The sequence below is a fragment of the Lissotriton helveticus genome, chromosome 1_1 (genome assembly GCF_964261635.1).
Source record: "Lissotriton helveticus chromosome 1_1, aLisHel1.1, whole genome shotgun sequence".
NCBI classification, from domain to species: domain Eukaryota; kingdom Metazoa; phylum Chordata; class Amphibia; order Caudata; family Salamandridae; genus Lissotriton; species Lissotriton helveticus.
This window is the reverse complement of record NC_136057.1, coordinates 140,041,004-140,059,883: the sequence shown is the minus strand read 5'-3', so window position 1 is coordinate 140,059,883 and position 18,880 is coordinate 140,041,004. Positions and strand designations below refer to the sequence as shown.

Sequence of the window (18,880 nt, the reverse complement as noted above, 5' to 3'; positions counted from 1 at the left end):
CCATGGGATTTTTTTGTGGCTGTCCAGCGCCATGATCTCGATCAGCCCTTCTCTGTATGCTTGAAGCTCAGGGACATGCCACAATCTTACCCAGAGCATAAGCGGTCTAATAAGAACGTGATGATCTGTTCTTTTAAAATCAAGGTCCAATTGCAGAGGTACTAATGGGGTTCCTCTCGGAACCCTTACCAAGCTTAGCATAAAGTTATTATCTTGGATACTAAAGGTCTCCTTGGAACCTGGCCCCCACAATTCAGCACCGTATAGCACTGATGATTGAACCTTAAATTTAAAAAGTTCCATAACTGGACGCACCGCTTTACTAGTGCTTAAACTTTGCTCTCTAAGTATTGGTTTGACATTCTGAGCAAATAGCAATTTGCTTTTTTCCAATTGTGCTTTCCAGGTAAAGTTGCAATCAAGCGTCACCCCTAAATAAGAAAAGTGAGGCACTGATTCCAACTTTATTCCTTTTAAAGTTAGGCAACTCTTGTCTGGTTTGGTTGGATTAAGGGCCATGTATTTCGTTTTCTTTACATTAATCTCTAGCCCCTTTTGACTACAATAATCGTTAAAAGTGTTTAATAAGGTCTGCAAGCCATTTTTTGTTTGGGATATCAGAATAGTATCGTCAGCAAACAATAGAGATGCTATCCGTTCGCCATTCAATTTAGGTGCATCATTTTTGCATCTTTCTAGATATGAGGGAATATCATTCACGAAAATAGAAAAGAGCGTGGGGGCCAAAACACATCCTTGGCGAACTCCACGTTCAATTGGGATTTTCCGTGATAGTTCGCCATTTTGACCCCATTAAATTCTCGCAAAGTTCCCATCATGAAGTTTTATAATCTGAGCTACTATATTGTTTGGCATACCCGCTGCACTCAACGTCTTCCACAGAAGATCACGTGGGACCAAATCGAATGCTGCCCTTAAATCAACAAAGACAACATATAAGTGGGCCTTCTTTATCTTTACGTACTTCCAATAGAGGCAGCAGAATCTAAAGCACTGATCTATAGTGCTGACTTTTGTTCTGAACCCGGCTTGAAATTTAGTCAAAAATGAATTTTCATCCAACCAGTTGCTCACACGTACTAAAATATGGCGTGAGTAAATTTTCTGAAGGATGTCCATTAAGCTTATTGGCCGATAATTACAGGGATCCTTCCTGTCTCCTTTTTTATATATTAAAACAATTTCAGCTCCTTTCCAGCTTTCAGGAAATTCTAAGCTGCAAGATAATTTGTTGCATAGATAATTGATATATGGTGCCCATGTTTTCGGGTCGTGCTTGTAAAGATCCCCGGGGATTTTATCCAGACCTGGGGCTTTCCCAGTTTTTACTTGGCTTATAGCCAGCTCTGTTTCCCCCAAGGTAAAAACAAGCGGTTCTACTGGAATTTCATAACTTGCTGCAGTGGATGCTATATAAGGGTCGTCGTATTTCCTATACAAATTGGTAAAATGGGTTACCCAGGTTTGCTCGTCTAAAAAAGTATCTTTGACCACCCTTCCTACTTTATTCCCATTTGCTATCAACTTCCAAAAAGCTACAGTGTCGTGTGATCTTGCTGCTGACAACAATTCCGCCCACTTCTCTTCCTCCCACGCAATTTTCGATGTCCTTTGGGCAGTTTTATAGTTGCTTCTAGCTTTTTTTACATCCAATTGCGACTTGGATTTGATAGCAATTAACAATTCCCTCTTAGACTCTCTACAGGATCTGTCATACCAAGGCTTACTGTGAGACAGATTCTGAGTTTTCTGCTGAGGTTTTTTAGGCATTTTAGTCACCAGTGATTTTAATTTTAGGAAAAACTCCTGGTGTATGGTCAAAAAGGGAGTTTTTGCTTCCTCCTCGGGGGTTAAACTAAGGTATGTAGCAAAGGTCCCAGCAAAAAGTGAGTATATTTCGCTAAGGATATCGCCATGATCCAAAATAAATGGCCATTTTAGCGATCTCCTGTTGTTACTAATATGAGTCTCATTACCAGCACCTTCCTCAGATGAGAGTGGTAAAAGAGGATCGCTAAATAATACGGCGTTTAGTGACAAATTTAGTGGAAAATGATCACTTTCGGCCCTCTCCATTATTTCGAGATCTATAAGATACGACCAAAGGGGGATAGAAACTATCGCAAAATCCAAGTTGCTCCTATAGGTATTCCTACCAAAGGTTGGTTTTTTTAAGATGTCAGACGGTAACCGCCCGTTACAAGCCCTAAGGTGATGCTCTGTACATAATTTGATCAGTTGTAGAGCCAGAGAGGAACATTTCACCGATTTGATGTTCCCGAGAAAGGGGATATTGTTTGCCTGATCTTCCTCCTCAAAGATCTCACTTATGCCCAAAACAGGTTCGTAGTTACAATTCAGATCCCCAGCCAAGATGACAAAATCCTCCCTAGGATCCAACCCTCTCAGAAAGCAATCCAACTTAGAAACAGTCGGAGATTCCTTTGATGAGGGGGTTGGCCTATTATAGATATTTATTAGGAATAATTTATTCCCATTGGAGGTTGTTATTTTTAATGCTAGGATATCTACAGAATTTGTGTCTATCACCTCAATATTAACCTTTAGATTGATTTTTGCCCAAATCAAGAGACCCCCAGACGGCCTACCACTTCTAGAGGGGGTTGCTCCAATACCATAGGTCTTGTAGCCCACCCTGTGGGGAGTATCAACTGCCCATGTTTCCTGAAGTAAGCAAAAATCAAAGGATTCCATAAAAGCAGCCCACTCGGGATCCCTCAAATTGCTGGCAACCCCGGCTACATTCCAACTAACCAGCTTAACCGCCGCCCCTAGTACAGAAGACATAGCAATATTAACCCTTGGCGTCTCATCACCAATATATGTCACTTGTTGGGTTGCCGAAGATATTCCCTCAGAAGGTAAGTATCTTAAAGTGCGTGTTGGTTCTACCTGTTCTTCGGGAATATTATCGTTACATATTACATTTTTTGCCAAAAATCGGGATACAATAGTTGGCAATGAATTACACTCAGTTACAACTCCCAGGGCAGTTTGGTTCCTTATGTCTATTCCCTCATCCCCCCCACTAGGAAAACTTCAATCGCAATTATCTAGACCACTGAAAACATCAAATCGATTTGACGTTTCAAGTGGTGTGAAGGGTTTTAGATGATCCACCCTTCTATCTTGGAAGTTTTGGAAGTTTTGATGTCTAACTGGAACAAAGTTCCATCCCAAGGGGTCTGAGACTGTCACAGGGCAAGGGACACAAGACATATTTCTCATACTCTGTTGGATCGGGGGGTACTGAGCATATTGACTGCTCCCAACATTCTGTACAATTGCATAGTTAAGTGGCTGAGTTTGGGTTGTACAATGTGGAGGGGGAAACTGAGATGGGAACACTACTGACCTTGGATAGAAATACGTTAGAGGTCTTGGGATTATAGTATTATTAGAGCTGCCCAACTGCCAGTTCAATATAAAGTGGACAGCATTCGGGTCCCTAAAATTAACAACCACTACATCACCTTCAATGTCTTTAGTTCTGCCCCCCAACCATTCGAGGCGACGAACATGAACTATTTCCCCGTTAATATGATTTGCAATAGGCCTGTGTGTTCTCAACCAGTGCATTATCTTATTTTTTAGTTGAAAAAAACCCTCCCTCTTATTTTGTTCAAGGGCCGGCACACCTGTTAGGACTACCACATAGGGTAATGCCTCCGGTGGAAGTTCAGGCAACGGAACCCTTTTTGGTTTCCCCCAGGTGCGTCTAGTTTCCCTCACCTCCCTTGTTAAATCTGTCAAAGCTAAATTAGTTGTATTACCAGTACTTTTAGATGTGATATCGCTGGTTTTGTTAGCAACACCAATTTTTGCTTGAGACGGTCTAGGGGAAGCATGGTGGTGAACAATAGCTGATACTGTATTCCCCATGAGTTTGGGTGCAGATGAAGTTGAGGAAGGAGTAGGAACAACATAGGTGGAAGTAGGTAGAGGAGGTTGGACAGTAGATAACAAAACTTGTGGTGCACAGTTAGATGCCTGACTGTCTGCATTGATAACACCTTTATGGCCTACAAGATCTTTTTTGGGCAATGCATTCTCAATTTTTGACAGTCTACACTCCACCTCCATTAACCTCTCCAAAATAGATGCAGAGTATGATCTAATCAGATTCTCAATATCAAGTAGGGACACAGGACCCTTATTCTCAATATGAACATCATCTCTCGCACTAGTATCCATACTGTCCTCCTTGTCTACAGATGTATTCAGTAGAACTGGGGATGTAGATATAATATGGATCCCCTCGGAGACAACACAGGGATTCTTGGCAACCATGGGCAATTTTTTGCCAAATCAGAACAACTCAATTTGGGTTGCAACGGATCCCTCCTTTTCCGTCGTTTTTTGTTTGGTGGCGGGCCATAGATTTTCCCCGTAGGTGCTAATTTTTTAGCCTTATTGCGGGCAGCATGCGATTGGGACAAAGCGTCTCCCTTTAATGTTGTTGAGCTACTTCCAATAGATGTTACGGACAGGTCAATCGTATCCGCTCTAGATACGATGTCTGGTGAAAGGACAGCCGTATTTACATCCGGGAGTATACTATCTAATAAAGGAATCAACTCGTTGACTATTACCCCAATAGCAGTGTCAAGGGGTCCAGTCACGGGAGATAAAGGTAGTAAAGCGGAACCATTCTTTATACTTTCCACTGAACGGCGGCGGTCTGCCCGCCGCTCCGCCAGGACAATCTCCCTAGCGATGTCAGGCGATGGTTTAGAAAAATAACTGTCCAGGGTCCCATTGAGCAACGAACCCTGTTTGTCCTGCACATGCTGCTCAACATTGACGGTTGCCATGAGTGAATAACAGGGATTGGTTGGTAAAGCAATTGGTGAAGATGATACAAAAATTACACAGTCAGTACCTGTAGACAAATGGATATGCCCAGTCCGGTCTCCTCGGTTCTCGGAGGGTCTCAGAGGGTCCGCCCTTAGTCCGGGCTTTGTCCCGCACACGCGTCCCGCTAACGCGTTGTGATTCCAAGATACATACGGGGCTGTAATTAGGGGGCGGAGACACGGGAAGAGGCGGCAGGTGTGCTGGCTGGTACACGCACAGCCTGCCGGGCCTCGCAGTCCCGTCCTCCTCCGGCAGCCCTTTCTCCCACAAAGCAGTTTCTATGCCCTACGGGGCTCCTGGCAGGAAACAGAAAGCACCAGCAAAAAGTCCACAACTCCTTCACGAGCGGCTCCCGCGGAGCGGGGGCCGCGAGGAGTTTTGAAGGCTCAGGCAGGTGGGCGGAGACACAGGAAGAGGCGGCAGGTGTGCTGGCTGGTACACGCACAGCCTGCCGGGCCTCGCAGTCCCGTCCTCCTCCGGCAGCCCTTTCTCCCACAAAGCAGTTTCTATGCCCTACGGGGCTCCTGGCAGGAAACAGAAAGCACCAGCAAAAAGTCCACAACTCCTTCACGAGCGGCACCCGCGGAGCGGGGGCCGCGAGGAGTTTTGAAGGCTCAGGCAGGTGGGGCGGAGACACGGGAAGAGGCGGCAGGTGTGCTGGCTGGTACACGCACAGCCTGCCGGGCCTCGCAGTCCCGTCCTCCTCCGGCAGCCCTTTCTCCCACAAAGCAGTTTCTATGCCCTACGGGGCTCCTGGCAGGAAACAGAAAGCACCAGCAAAAAGTCCACAACTCCTTCACTATTCGTTTTTACAAATAACAGGTGTGAATTTAATGTAATATTTACTGGCCTCCGAAGGGTGAAAGGTAAGCTACTCAAAGGATTCACATTAACTCCCTGAGCTCCCACTGTCTGCAGAGACTGGTATACAAAAGGCATCCATATGAGGTAGCAATTTATCCCACCTAATGTAGTCAGGTGGAAGTTATTTTCGGTGATACACAAACGTACACAGGTTACATGTATTCAAATAAATGGTTTAGGATCAGACATCACAACCAGATTCGAACCCCTAAACAAAAAAGAACACTGTAAAGCACATTTCACTTTAATGCGGAAGGCATACACTTTCTAAGCAACCACTCATGGTTAACACCCACCAACACTCAAATATAGCCCCACACAACCCAAGAATCCAATACTACCTTTTCTTTCACCTAACCGGTGTGCCAAGCGTTCTAATACATTTGTATCAAGAAAAGCACCCTGTTCTAGCATCTCCTTCATCGCCTTCTCTACCGCCCACTCTCCAGCATGACCTAAATTCCATACCAGTCTATCACTGTTTTTTACCAGACTTCGGCTACGTTCAGCGAAGCAGGTCCGCGTGAGGCAACCTTGCAGCTTCTTTCCCCACACCATTCACTCACCCACCCTATTACCACCACAAGCACTATTACACGGGTCTTGACACCTTTTGTTCATAAATCTCATTCCCTGATATTTCGCCATCTTCTCACACACCACCACCTTAACGGCAGCATAGCGCCTAATATATTTACTCCTTTCTCATCATGACCAAGTCTCAGACAAGTTGTTGAAAAGTAGTTTGTCTCCCCAGTCACGCAGTGAGGTGAGGCCCTATACACCAGAAGTGTGGACTGTCAAGCCTCTCCCCCAACAAATCTGTTTTTCTGAAAAACAAATCTACTCTTTAATGACCTTATCCATCCTCTCCATCTGCCTTCATGCTTCTCAGTGGTATAACACTATCTCCTGTGTCTCAAACTTGCCCCACCTAATAAAAATAAAAAGAACCAATCCCTTAAGTGAGCTCCACCCAGTTAGATATCCAAAACAAGTTTTGTTAGCAAAGTCTCTAGCAAAAACAACCTTAAACTCGATGACTACATACAATAATCTTAAGGAAAATGCTACTTACCAGTATGCATCTGTTTTTGGCATGTAGGGCTGCAGAACCACACACGCCCACCCGCCTCCTTGGCTACCTGTATCTGTTCCAGTTTTATCTTATTTAGATACACAACACATGGTCATCTTTATCTGTAAACCTACAACTCCATCATTTGCCCAATGGCTAAAACAATCTGAAGATGGAGTCCATGCGCACTACGATCTAAGGGAGGAGTCATCCAACAGACAAAAGACTCTTCCAAGACAACAAAGTGTAATCATCCGAGCCCACCACCGGAGTGTGGTCTGCAGCCCATATGCCTCGAACACACTATTCTCCCTTTTAGCCATTCCAGAAAAATATTCACTGCAAGGCATAACGCCCCAAGAAACCTATCGCCATCTTTTGGCAGGATTCCAATGGTAACTCCAGTTGAGACACTTCAATAACCAAGATAAGCCTTGCACTACCGAATTATCCTTTCCACCTGCAAATCCGTCACTGACCAGAAGAAAGTGTCCCTTGCTTCCTTTATGGTGGTAGCCATCCAAAATTGTAATTGTGGTGCAGACTAGACCCCAAGGAACTCCATTATCCTGCACATGTGCTCAACCACTCCTGCAAGGCAACCTCACTTTCCAAATTTTCTTTACTTTTACGAGCATCTTACAGCAGCAGTTGTGACTAGCAACCCACTTGTACATTTTATTTACCCAGTGTAAACAATGCTTCAAATAGCCTGGATTTTTACAACTAGGTAAACCAATCGTGCTATCACCATCCCATGAGCACCCAAAGTAGCTTATGGTCGGCCTAAAGCACCAACCTTGTTCAATGTAAGCGTTATGTATGAGTTCCACTGTCCAGGAACATACCACTAGCTGCTGTTCATTTCATTCCTTGCAGCCACTCTTAGAAAAGAACCATCTCATGCTTCAGTGACCAGACGGACCTCTCTAAACAACTGCTGTCATTTACATACATATTCCATTATTCCACACAACAGACGAGTGTACACAGTGCATGCAATTTCATGTTTAACAACGTTAAAACAGTGTCAACATCAAACATCTGAATACATTCAGGTGTAATGAGTGCTGTTAATTGGCCTGATTATGTAGTACAACTTGATATGCATTGGCCAAATCTAATGCAAAGCATCTCGCACAAATATGGTACCAGACAACAGACGTTCTCAGAGAATTAGCCTTTTGCAGAAACAACAATGCTGAGTCAGCAAGTGAAATCCACGTCATAACCAAGGATGGAGAACCCCACTTCACTCCTGTATGCTCTATATCCATAGATTATGTTCCTTCTACAGTTTTGGCTAACGCAGAGTATTCCCTGTACCACTATTTCTTACTAGTTGTTTCACAATATGGAGTGCAAGAGAGTTCATTATGAATCATGATGAGAATTTTATTGTGGAAGTTAGATTAATATGTTGGAATTCTTTACGAATATTCAATTTAATGATAAAAAAGTGTGGTTTAAGGTTGTTGTACATCTCACCAAATACAGGTTATTTTGGGGCACCATGTGTACCTATGTGTCATGCTCATAGGTGGGGCGTTGGTGCTCCACGTCATGTGTTTACGATCAAGCAAGTGAGGAGCCACACATTTAAATTATTTCAAGGATTTTTTTCTTTCTTTTTTTTAGAGTTGGGTAAAGTGGGGTTATTCTCATGATATCAATCTTAAGGAGGATTCAATTTTAGTAATGACATGAGTAAACAAGATATAGCACACCCTGCAGAATAATCTGAGTGGTTCTCCCTATAGTTTTGATGAAGAAGTCTGGAAGTTTGAGACTGTGTGCCGACTTCAGGTTACTGGTTTAACAAATGTTATTCACTTACCAAAATTCATGATTAATTTGCTACTATGGGTCAACCTTGGTAATTTGCAATGCTGACCTACAAGCAACCTACCAACAAATTGAAATGACTGACACTTACAAATATTTAACTACGTTTTTCACCCTACATTAAGTGTTCTGCTATTGGTGTATGCTGTTTCGGTTGGCATCAGTCACCTCAGAGTTCCATTGACTCATGAATTACCTAGGAACATAGAGGGGTATACCTGGATTCTCGATGATATTCTGGTCTTTGTAACATCCATGGAGGATCATAATAGAGGCTTCGTCTGAGTTTAGAGTGTTCTCATGGGTAACCCTACAGACGGAAAATGCAACTTTTGTGTAAGGAAGTAAATATCTGGGGCACACAATTTTAGATGGTGAAGTCAGACTAAGAGTCTACTTTATCAGCCATCAAGGTTTCTATTCCTTTTAGTACAAGCATCTGGCTTCTTACTCAGGTGTTTGTGAATACTAATTATGATGTGCAGGTTCCTCCCATGAGTACCTCTGATCGGAGCCCTTGTGAAAAAAAAAAACACTTTCTTTGTGAGATCTCAGCAAATTACAATATGTGTATACTCCCAAGTGCAAGGTTAGTCAGGCACATGTGCTCTTTCAGTGAAAACAAAGAATGTGTGGGAATGAAAGCTACCAGTGGCACTGGCTTGAGGTTGCTACTATCCAAGACTCTTAATTTGCTTGATTTCTAAACAATGCATGTAAAACATGTTAAGGTATTTCCAAGTCAGCAATTTAGTTCCCATTTTTAAAGTGTTTTACTTAATCTTCCATTCCCTAAGTGTTTGTTCTTTCTTGTCTGTTGTATTTGTGACATATTACTCTAATATAATACATACATGTACCCCTTTCAGAGGGCTCTGTCACGTTTAAAACTCAGTCTCAATTTCAGAAAGAAACATTTTTCAATATTTAGAACCAAAACATTGCTACTGATTTATGTAGCACAGCTGACAACGGTTGACAAAGCCATTACTTCTTGCATGTGTATGCCAGTTGTGTTATAATTCTGAAGGCAACAACAAATCACAGAGAAGCAGCAAAATACCAGTTGGTAAATACACTATGGAATAACATTTATAGCTTACATGTTAAGCCACGCCTTTAATTGCAGAGGTCACGCCCCTTTCAGAGACCCTCTAGTTTTTTCACCCGACTTAAAGCACTGCCCTACGCTAGTGAGCAGCCATAGGAGGTGGAAAGCAGTCAGAGGAAATGCAAACCCCCATGCTATAGAAGCCAGCCATAGGAGGTAGAGACCTGCATACTAAAGAGAACAGTCATAGGAAGTAGAAGCAGTCAGACTTGCAGACCGGAGGTAGAAGGAAGTCACATAGAGTGCTGAAACCCCGCTCCCAGGATATACAGAGAGGTCAGGAGGCAGTTAGGAGGCAAACTGTGCTACAGAGAGCAGCTCCGAGAGTGAAGTAAGAGTAGGGACACACCTCGGTATTGGAAAGACTAGTCAGTCTTTACAGATACATTCGATAACATTTGCAGCGAAACATGCGAACAGTTAGTGCAAAGCACTGCAAGAGGGAGCAGCCAGAGAATGGAGAGTGCAGCATAAGTACATGCAGCGACGATACAATCAGAGCACCTAGAGTGCAGCCAAGGGATGGGCAGTCCCATACAAATAAAGAGACCAGTCACAACCCGATCAGTGAAGCTGCAGGGGGGACCGAAAGAAAGACATAAAAAAACAACTAGGAACCAGAAACAGACGGCTACTCGGTCAAGAGTAGCCAGTGAAGTCACACAAAGACTTAGCAGGTGTAGAGAGAGGCAGTCTCATTCCCGAACTAGAGCGCTGCCAAACACACAGAGCCCCAGAGGGTGCTGAAAACAAAGGGAGCGCCCAGGGTAAAGAGAAAGCTGCGACAAGGCACTCAATAGAGAATGCAGTCGGTGCGGCCACTTATTAAACAGGAGACACTATGTACAAGGAAACGCTGAACGTGCCTGCAAACCAGCCGTGTCGCCTCAGACACCAATCAAACACTGCAGCCAAGATAGCAACATTATCGGAAAGTGAGTGGGAGCCTCTCACACCCTGGTGAGACCAGGCCTCGCCATGTCGAATATGCGAGCGGCGAGCGGGGGGCGGCACAGAGACCTTGGCTTTACTGGGAATGAAGCCATGGGAGGCACGGGCGCTGCCATCGGGGAGAGAGACACAGACAGACTGTCTGCCTCTGCGCTCCCTGGAGTGCTGCAGAGCGCGCCTGGTGCAGCTGAAAGGGACAAGACTCACAGGACAAAGATCTTACCTTATTATCCCTCTTCGGCCAGTGCACGATGGGCAGCCCCGTCAAGGCGAGCTTCTTGGGGTCGTTGGCGTGTTCCTCCAGCAACTTCTGAAAAAGGCCAACACAGTAGGGTGAGAGGAGGCATTAGCACCCTGACGTCACTGCACATCACTGTTCATGTCTAAGCCTCTCTATGGGGACAGCAGCCTTCAGCCTGTGATGACTACTCTCCCTGCCATCTGCCTCAACACGTGAAGTCACTCCGAGCACTGAGGCGGCCGATGAGCAGACCACAAGCTGCAGACAGAGACGAGTCCAGCCGGGGCCAGGCCCGCCCCATGCCCTCCAGGCAGAGCTGCAGCCGCTGACCACCCCGTCTGCCCCTGTGCGCAGACCACAAGCTGATGACAGGAACCGCACCCAGCCGGTGCCAGGCCCGCCCCATACCCTCCACGCAGAGCTGCATCACACGCCGCAGACACTGGGCACGAGTGCCAGGCGCAGGAGCCCTGCTGCACAGCTGAATCACGCGCCCGCCCCGAAGAGAGGAACAGTTTACACTGGAGCTCCTGGCTTCAGAGCTCGAATCACACGTCTGACCCCAGGGGCGCAGGCAAGGCTGCTGCCTTACACTGAGCTCCTGGCTTCAGAGCTCGAATCGCACGTCTGACCCCAGCAGCGCAGACAAGGCTGCTGCCTTACACTGGAGCTCCTGGCTACAGAGCTCGAATCGCACGCCTGACCCCAGGGGCGCAGGCAAGGCTGCTGCCTTACACTGAGCTCCTGGCTTCAGAGCTCGAATCGCACGTCTGACCCCAGGGGCGCAGGCAAGGCTGCTGCCTTACACTGGAGCTCCTGGCTTCAGAGCTCGAATCACACGTCTGACCCCAGGGGCGCAGGCAAGGCTGCTGCCTTACACTGAGCTCCTGGCTTCAGAGCTCGAATCACACGTCTGACCCCAGGGGCGCAGGCAAGGCTGCTGCCTTACCCTGGAGCTCCTGGCTTCAGAGCTCGAATCACACGTCTGACCCCAGGGGCGCAGGCAAGGCTGCTGCCTTACACTGGAGCTCTTGACTTCTGAGCTAGAACCGCACGTCTGACCCCAGGGGCGCGGGAGAGGGGCGCAGGCTAGGGGAGAGGGGCAGCCTAGGGGAGAGGGGCAGCCTAGGGGAGAGGGGCAGCCTAGGGGAGAGGGGCAGCAGGGCAGGCTAGGGGAGGGGGGCAAGCAGGGCAGGCTAGGTGAAAAGGGCAGGCTAGGGGAGAGGGGCAGCAGGGCAGGCTAGGGGAGAGGGGCAGCAGGGCAGGCTGGGGGAAAAGGGCAAGCTAGGGTAGAGGGGCAGCAGGGCCGGCTAGGGGAGAGGGGCAGCAGGGCAGGCTAGGGGGGAGAGAGGGGCGGCAGGTTAGGGGTGAGAGGGGCAGGCTGGGGGAGAGGGGCAGCAGGGCAGGTTAGGGGTGAGAGGGGCAGGCTGGGTGAGAGGGGCAGCAGGGCAGGTTAGGGGGGAGGGGCAGCAGGGCAGGTTAGGGGGAGGGGCAGCAGGGCAGGTTAGGGGAGAGGGGCAAACTGGGGGAGAGAGGGGCAGCAGGGCAGGCTAGGGGAGAGAGGGGCAGGATAGGGGAGAGAGGGGCAGCAGGTTAGGGGAGGGGCAGTGCGGCAGGTTAGGGGAAAGAGGGGCAGGTTAGGGGAGAGGGGGGCAGGTTAGGGGAGAGAGGGGCAGGTTAGGGGAGAGAGGGGGGCAGGCTAGGGCAGAGGGAGGGCAGAGGGAGGGCAGGCTAGGGCAGAGGGAGGGGAGAGAGGGGCAGCAGGGCAGGCTGGGGGCAGCCTAGAGCCTTACGTTGGGGCTCCCGGGCTTGACTCGCACGCCTGTCCCCGGGGAGAGGTCTTACCCTGGTCTCGGGGCCGCAGTCCCGCCCCCAGCTCGGGGGAGGGCAGTGTCCGCGCCCCGGCAGAGGCCCTCCGCCGCAGGCTCGCAGCACACCCTTCCCGGCTCCGACAATGAGCAGCAGCGAGCCTGATCCGGCTCCGCTCCCCTCCCATCCCCCACGCACACACGGCCAGCTCCCAGCAGTGCATTGCAGCGGAAGGGGAACCCGCTGAGACCCGCCCCCGAACGGCCTCGCGAGCCGAGGGGCGGGGTCAGGAGCCCGTGGAGGCGCCGCCCACAGCTGCCGCCACGAGGCGAGGGGGCGGCTTCAACAGCAAGGCGCGGCCTCCAGGAGCAGCAGGATTGCTATGAGATCAGCAGACCCCGCCCACAGGTGGGAGGGCGGGCTCAAAACCAAGGGAGGCCCGCCCTCAGCCGACGCTGTAGGGGTGGGACAAGCAGCAGAACTGGGGAAGGCCCCACCCACAGCTGGCCACAAGCCGAGGATGACTAGCAGAAGGAAGGGGAAGTCCCGCCCTCCGCTGTCAGACGAGCCCTGTCACAGGGAGGAGCGACGCCTCCTGAGGCAACAGCAGTCCTCGAGCGCCGGCAGACCCGCCCACCACTGGAATCACCAGCAGAGGGAGGAGCCAACAAGAGGGCGAGCGTTCTATCTAGATGTACACCAAGGCACCCCGGGTCAGAAGGCCCCGCCCATAGCCAGCGCCGCGCGCTGTGGGGGCGGGATCAACAGGGGCACCCGGCAGGCCCCGCCTACTGTTGAGGGGCGGAGTCAACAGCATGGACAAGAGACCCAGCCCACAGCTGGTGCTGAGAGGGCGGGGCCAGTAATACTTCAAAGAACACCGGCTCTTCCGGGCGGAGTCAAGAGCACTGCGGCGGGGCCTGGCGAGCCTCCGCTCCGCCCATGCAGACTCCCAGTGGCTAGCTCGGGCTCGAGGGCGGGGCCTCGGGGAGTACAGCCCCACCGCACCCGCCTCTGCAGACACCATGACTCAGCACAAACCAGCCGCCTGCAGCGTCACTCCAGAGACCAGCAGCAGGGACAGACTGACTGACCCACCAGCAGCAGGGACGGACAGACAGACTGACACGCCAGCAGCAGGAACAGACTGACACACACACACCAGCAGCAGGAACAGACCGACACACACACACACCAGCAGCAGGGACAGACTGACACACACCAGACTGTCACACACACCAGCAGCAGGGACAGACAGACACCAGCAGCAGGGACAGACAGACACACACACCAGCAGCAGCAGGGACAGACACACACCAGCAGCAGGGACAGACAGACACACACACCAGCAGCAGGGACAGACTGACACACACCAGACTGTCACACACACCAGCAGCAGGGACGGACAGACACCAGCAGCAGGGACGGACAGACACCAGCAGCAGGGACGGACAGACACCAGCAGCAGGGACGGACAGACACCAGCAGCAGGGACGGACAGACACCAGCAGTAGCTCCGGGCCTGGAGCCGGCGCCCACCATGACCACACCACAGCAGCACCCTGCAGCCAAAGCGGCAGCAACCTGACCACACCGCATGGACAGAGACGAAACATCTAGAGCTCATGCACACATGCATTCTCGCTTCACACCATACACGTGCACGCCACACCACACTGCCTGTTCTAAACCAGTGGTCTATCCCACATGACCAGGGCCACTGGAATGATGCGGCAAGAAATGGCACATTATTAAATAATATATAACACTGTCTGGGCATTAGGTATAAGCAGCAGGAAGGTGATCCATCAACCTTTGCAAAAGGCCTTCCACTGAAAGGCAACATGTATCGCTGCGATTTTGGTAACTTTTGAACTGTTTGCGCTAGACTTTTTTTTTTTTAATCTGCAAATTATGCAGCCGTTTATGGATTATGTTGCAATCACACACACACACATATATATATATATACATATATATATATATGCATCAGTTTTATTGCGCACACGCAAAATACTCCTGCGCACTCCCAGCTCCTTTATGTCAACTCCCGGCACACTGATGGATAAACGGGAAGTTGACAGGAATGCTGTAATTGAAACTTTCTTCGAAGATGGGTCATTTACTAACACTGATGGGACCACGGGGACTAGGAAGCCAGACACAAAGAATAAACTAAGAACTTGGGAAAAATTATCTAAAAGAGAAATAAACAAATGGTGGGAAGTGGCAGCCTTAAGAAAATATGTGGAGGTACAAAGGAAGAAGTTGAACAATATGTCAATAAACATGAGCTGACAGTAAAAACGCGAAAACAAAACAAATTCCAACGTGACAAAGAAGATTACCAGGAGGGCCGCATTTTCACTTATGCTCGCAAATTCGACCGATTCAAAAACACTGACGGTCCCCTATGGGATGCGAAAAACCGGCAGCTTATCATCCCTAACATCCACGGACGCCAGCTTGAGTGGAGATGAAGGGGAACAAAGGGCGCAAAGGGCCAAGGTCTCTTTTTTAGACTAAACGAAGTTGGCCTTACAACAACAACAAAAAATTGGGAAAAGATGGGACCATCCCCAAGCACTTCGAGAGGGAGAGGAAGAGGCCGAGGGAATGCCCTAAGAAACCAACTAGGAGAGGGAAACGAAGGGGCAAGCAACATTTCTGGCACAGGTCGAGTGGGAACAATGACCCGAAGCATGCGTCAAAAATTGAATTAACATCAGATGAATATCTACACCCTGAAACCGGAAATGAAGATACGGGTCAGGAACTTCAAATAATCAATCTCTCCTTGAAAACACTCACGGAATTGGAAATTAACATTCTAAAACGAGGCTTAAGTTTCTGCCCAACCAACAGGATAGACATTGCAGAAACACGAATTGACTTATATAAATATATAAGAAAAATGAAATTGGCAAAATTGTTCACTGAAAACTCTAAAATGGCCAAATACCAAAGATCAACCCCTCAGACAACCATGAACCTGCCAGCGAGGGATGCAGAAAGTTTTGTCACTCTGATGGAGCTGGACAGGGACACGCAAATGACTATGGGACCTATTGAAACACACACAACACAACTGGGAGCAGGATGTAGCAAGATGAGACCGACATCGAAGTTCTACCCACAACTGCCCCCAGGAAATAAAATCGATATCATTCATGAGTGTGTGATAGAAGATCTCTACAAATTACCTAACTACAAAGTAAAGGACAATCTCTCATTTGAGGAACATCAAGCAATAATTAATTTACAAAAAGACAAGACCATAGAAATAAAAATGGCGGATAAGGGCGGCAATGTAGTCATCTTAGAAAAAGACGCTTACATGCAGGAGGCATATTCACAACTCAAAAATAAAGAATATTATGCCAAATTACAAAACAATCCAGCATCTAAATGGAAAGAGGAATTGGATATAAAACTTGAGGACTGGCTGAAACAAAATCTATTGAATGAAGATGAGATCAAATATCTAAAAACAGATCATCCGAAAATGGCCACCATATATTTTCTTCCTAAGATACACAAAAATCCCACGAAACCACCAGGGAGGCCAATAATCTCCGCCAAAGAGTCACTGTTTGAACCCATGGCCAATTATCTTGATATATTCCGGTTACCTTATGTCAAAGGACTTGCATCGTACCTCCAAGATACGGGCGATTTATTGAGGCACCTTCAAGAGACTCCCTGGCAGTCAACATACAAGCTGATCACCATGGACGTGGTATCACTGTATTCAAACATACAAAATGACATCGGCCTAAGGGCATGTGGACACTTCCTGGCAAAACGGAACATACAGTATACCAATCACAACAAAATGCTCCTTGAAATGATAAAAATGTGCCTAGGACGGAACGCCTTTTTGTTTGATGATCAAATCTATAAGCAAACAAAAGGGACGGCGATGGGATTTTCATTTAGCCCATCGTATGCTTGTCTAACTATGGGGCTTTGGGAACAAGACTGGGCGTGGAACAGTAACAACGAAAGATTTCAAAACAAAACTGTAACGTGGCTGCGTTACATTGACGACCTGCTATTGGTCTGGGATGGCAGTAAGGAAGAATTTGGTGAATATTTCAAAATTCGAAACAGTTCGGATTACAACCTGAGATTCACATACGAAATCAGTGAAACAAAAGTAGTATATTTAGATAGGGAAATCTACATTACCAACAATGAAATACATACAACCTTGCATCGTAAAACAACGGCAACAAACTCGGTGCTACATGCACAAAGGTTTCATCAGTCCAGCCTCATTAATAACATCCTGTATGGAGAATTCCTAAGGATAAAAAGAATATGCTCGGACAACAAAGAATGGAAGAAACATCAGAAACAAGCTGCATTGAGATTTAAGACAAGATTATACAACCAAGGAACAATCGATACAGCTTTGAGGAGAACTGAACAGAAAAATAGAACTGAACTATTGAAAGAAAAAGCAAAGAAGGTTGAGAAAGAAAATGCCACCAGACTTATAACTACCTTCTCCACTGGAAACAAACAGGTCATGCAGATCTTAAGAAAAAACTGGCATATTTTACAAATGGACAGCACAGTAGCCAAGATTGTAGGTTACCATCCGAACGCGACCTACAAAAGAGCAAAGAACCTCCGGGACAGACTAGTCCATAGCCATTTTCAACTTCCATAGAAACCTGAAACTTGGTTAAAACCCAAAGGTTTTTTCAAATATACAGGATGCAAGGTTTCTGAAATTGCTCTTACGAAAAAAGAAATCCAAATGGCTAACAAAAAAACATTGAAGATCCAACAACTAATAAACTGTAAAAGTCAGTTTGCAATTTACATCATAGAATGCCCATGTGCATTAAAGTACGTAGGGAGCACCTAAAACGAACTCAAAAAACGCATCCTGGAGCTCGTCAAGGCAACAGTAAACTGCGACCGAAGCAATGCTGTCGCAAGACACATGGAAAAGGAGCATGCGAGCAATTGGAAGGAATTAAAATTCTATGCAATTGAAACGGTGGCACCTCATCCTCTCAGTGGTGACCGCGAAAGGACCCTGAGACAGAAGGAGTCGCGACATATTTTGAACTTCAGAACCCTCACACCCCATGGTCTGAACCAAGATGAAGACTAATTGCACTGCATAAGGTTAAAGCAGCCCGGTTGGAGGGTTACAATAGAAATGTAAAACACACTTTTATGGGGATCACGGTAATTAAAAACACAAGAACTAACTACAGCTACCATAAGGCTCAGCGGTAGGAGTGGGACCTGATAGACATTATGTCACTTCCGGTCATATCACCTTTTTTTCACATTGTAGACTTTATTTAAATCACACTAAAACAAACAATCTGTTATTTCAGTCTCGTGAAAAGCGGCGTGTGCCGCGAAACGCGTCGAGCAGTGTGGCTGGGAGTGCTGCTATGGATTAAAATAACGAAAAGCACATTTGGAGTATTGATAGTTTGTGGCATAAAGGAGCTGGGAGTGCGCAGGAGTATTTTGCGTGCGCGCAAAAAAATGGATGCATACTCAAGCATCAAGGCTCTGCTGCACCTTACACGCGCCGCCAAGAGAGTGCTTGGGAGCCCTCACTGGGGCCATCCGACTTGGATATATATATATATATATATAAAAATCACAGCAGCTGCATAATTCCACTGGCCTTGCATATGGTACACCCAAGCAAGCGGGTAACTTAACCTACACTAACCCCACCCTAAGGCGGAAACCTATCCACACTACCTACCCCCCAAGCCGCCATCTAGTTCTCACCTTGCCAGGCCTAGTGCCTCCGCCAAGCAACCTACTACAAACAGGTCTTCCCTAAGCAAGCAACCTAACTCACACTTTATTTTCCTATCTTTACTCAGCTTATTAGTCAGCAACACACTATGCTTCAATACATTCCTACCCCCAAAAGGTGCCTACTACACCCAGTGGCCCTTGAGCACATTGCTACAACAAGTATTGTCTGCATCATGCACCCTGAGCTATTTGTTTCACATCGTGCCTGACCCAAGAACCATATCTGGGTCCAACAAACATAATGACCCAATGTATGCCAATACCATATGTTACA

At 47.5% G+C, this 18,880-nt stretch overlaps 1 protein-coding gene across 2 annotated transcripts in view; it reads right to left on the bottom strand.

The window, feature by feature from the left end:
* Positions 1 to 18,880, bottom strand: part of KDM2A (lysine demethylase 2A) — a 789,087-nt gene that overhangs the window by 233,224 nt on the left and 536,983 nt on the right. For both annotated transcript variants that reach the window (XM_078657462.1, XM_078657547.1), the window contains one exon: positions 10,972 to 11,058. In XM_078657462.1, coding sequence (XP_078513588.1) covers positions 10,972 to 11,058 — 87 coding nt within the window. The remainder of the gene's footprint in view (positions 1 to 10,971; positions 11,059 to 18,880) is intronic.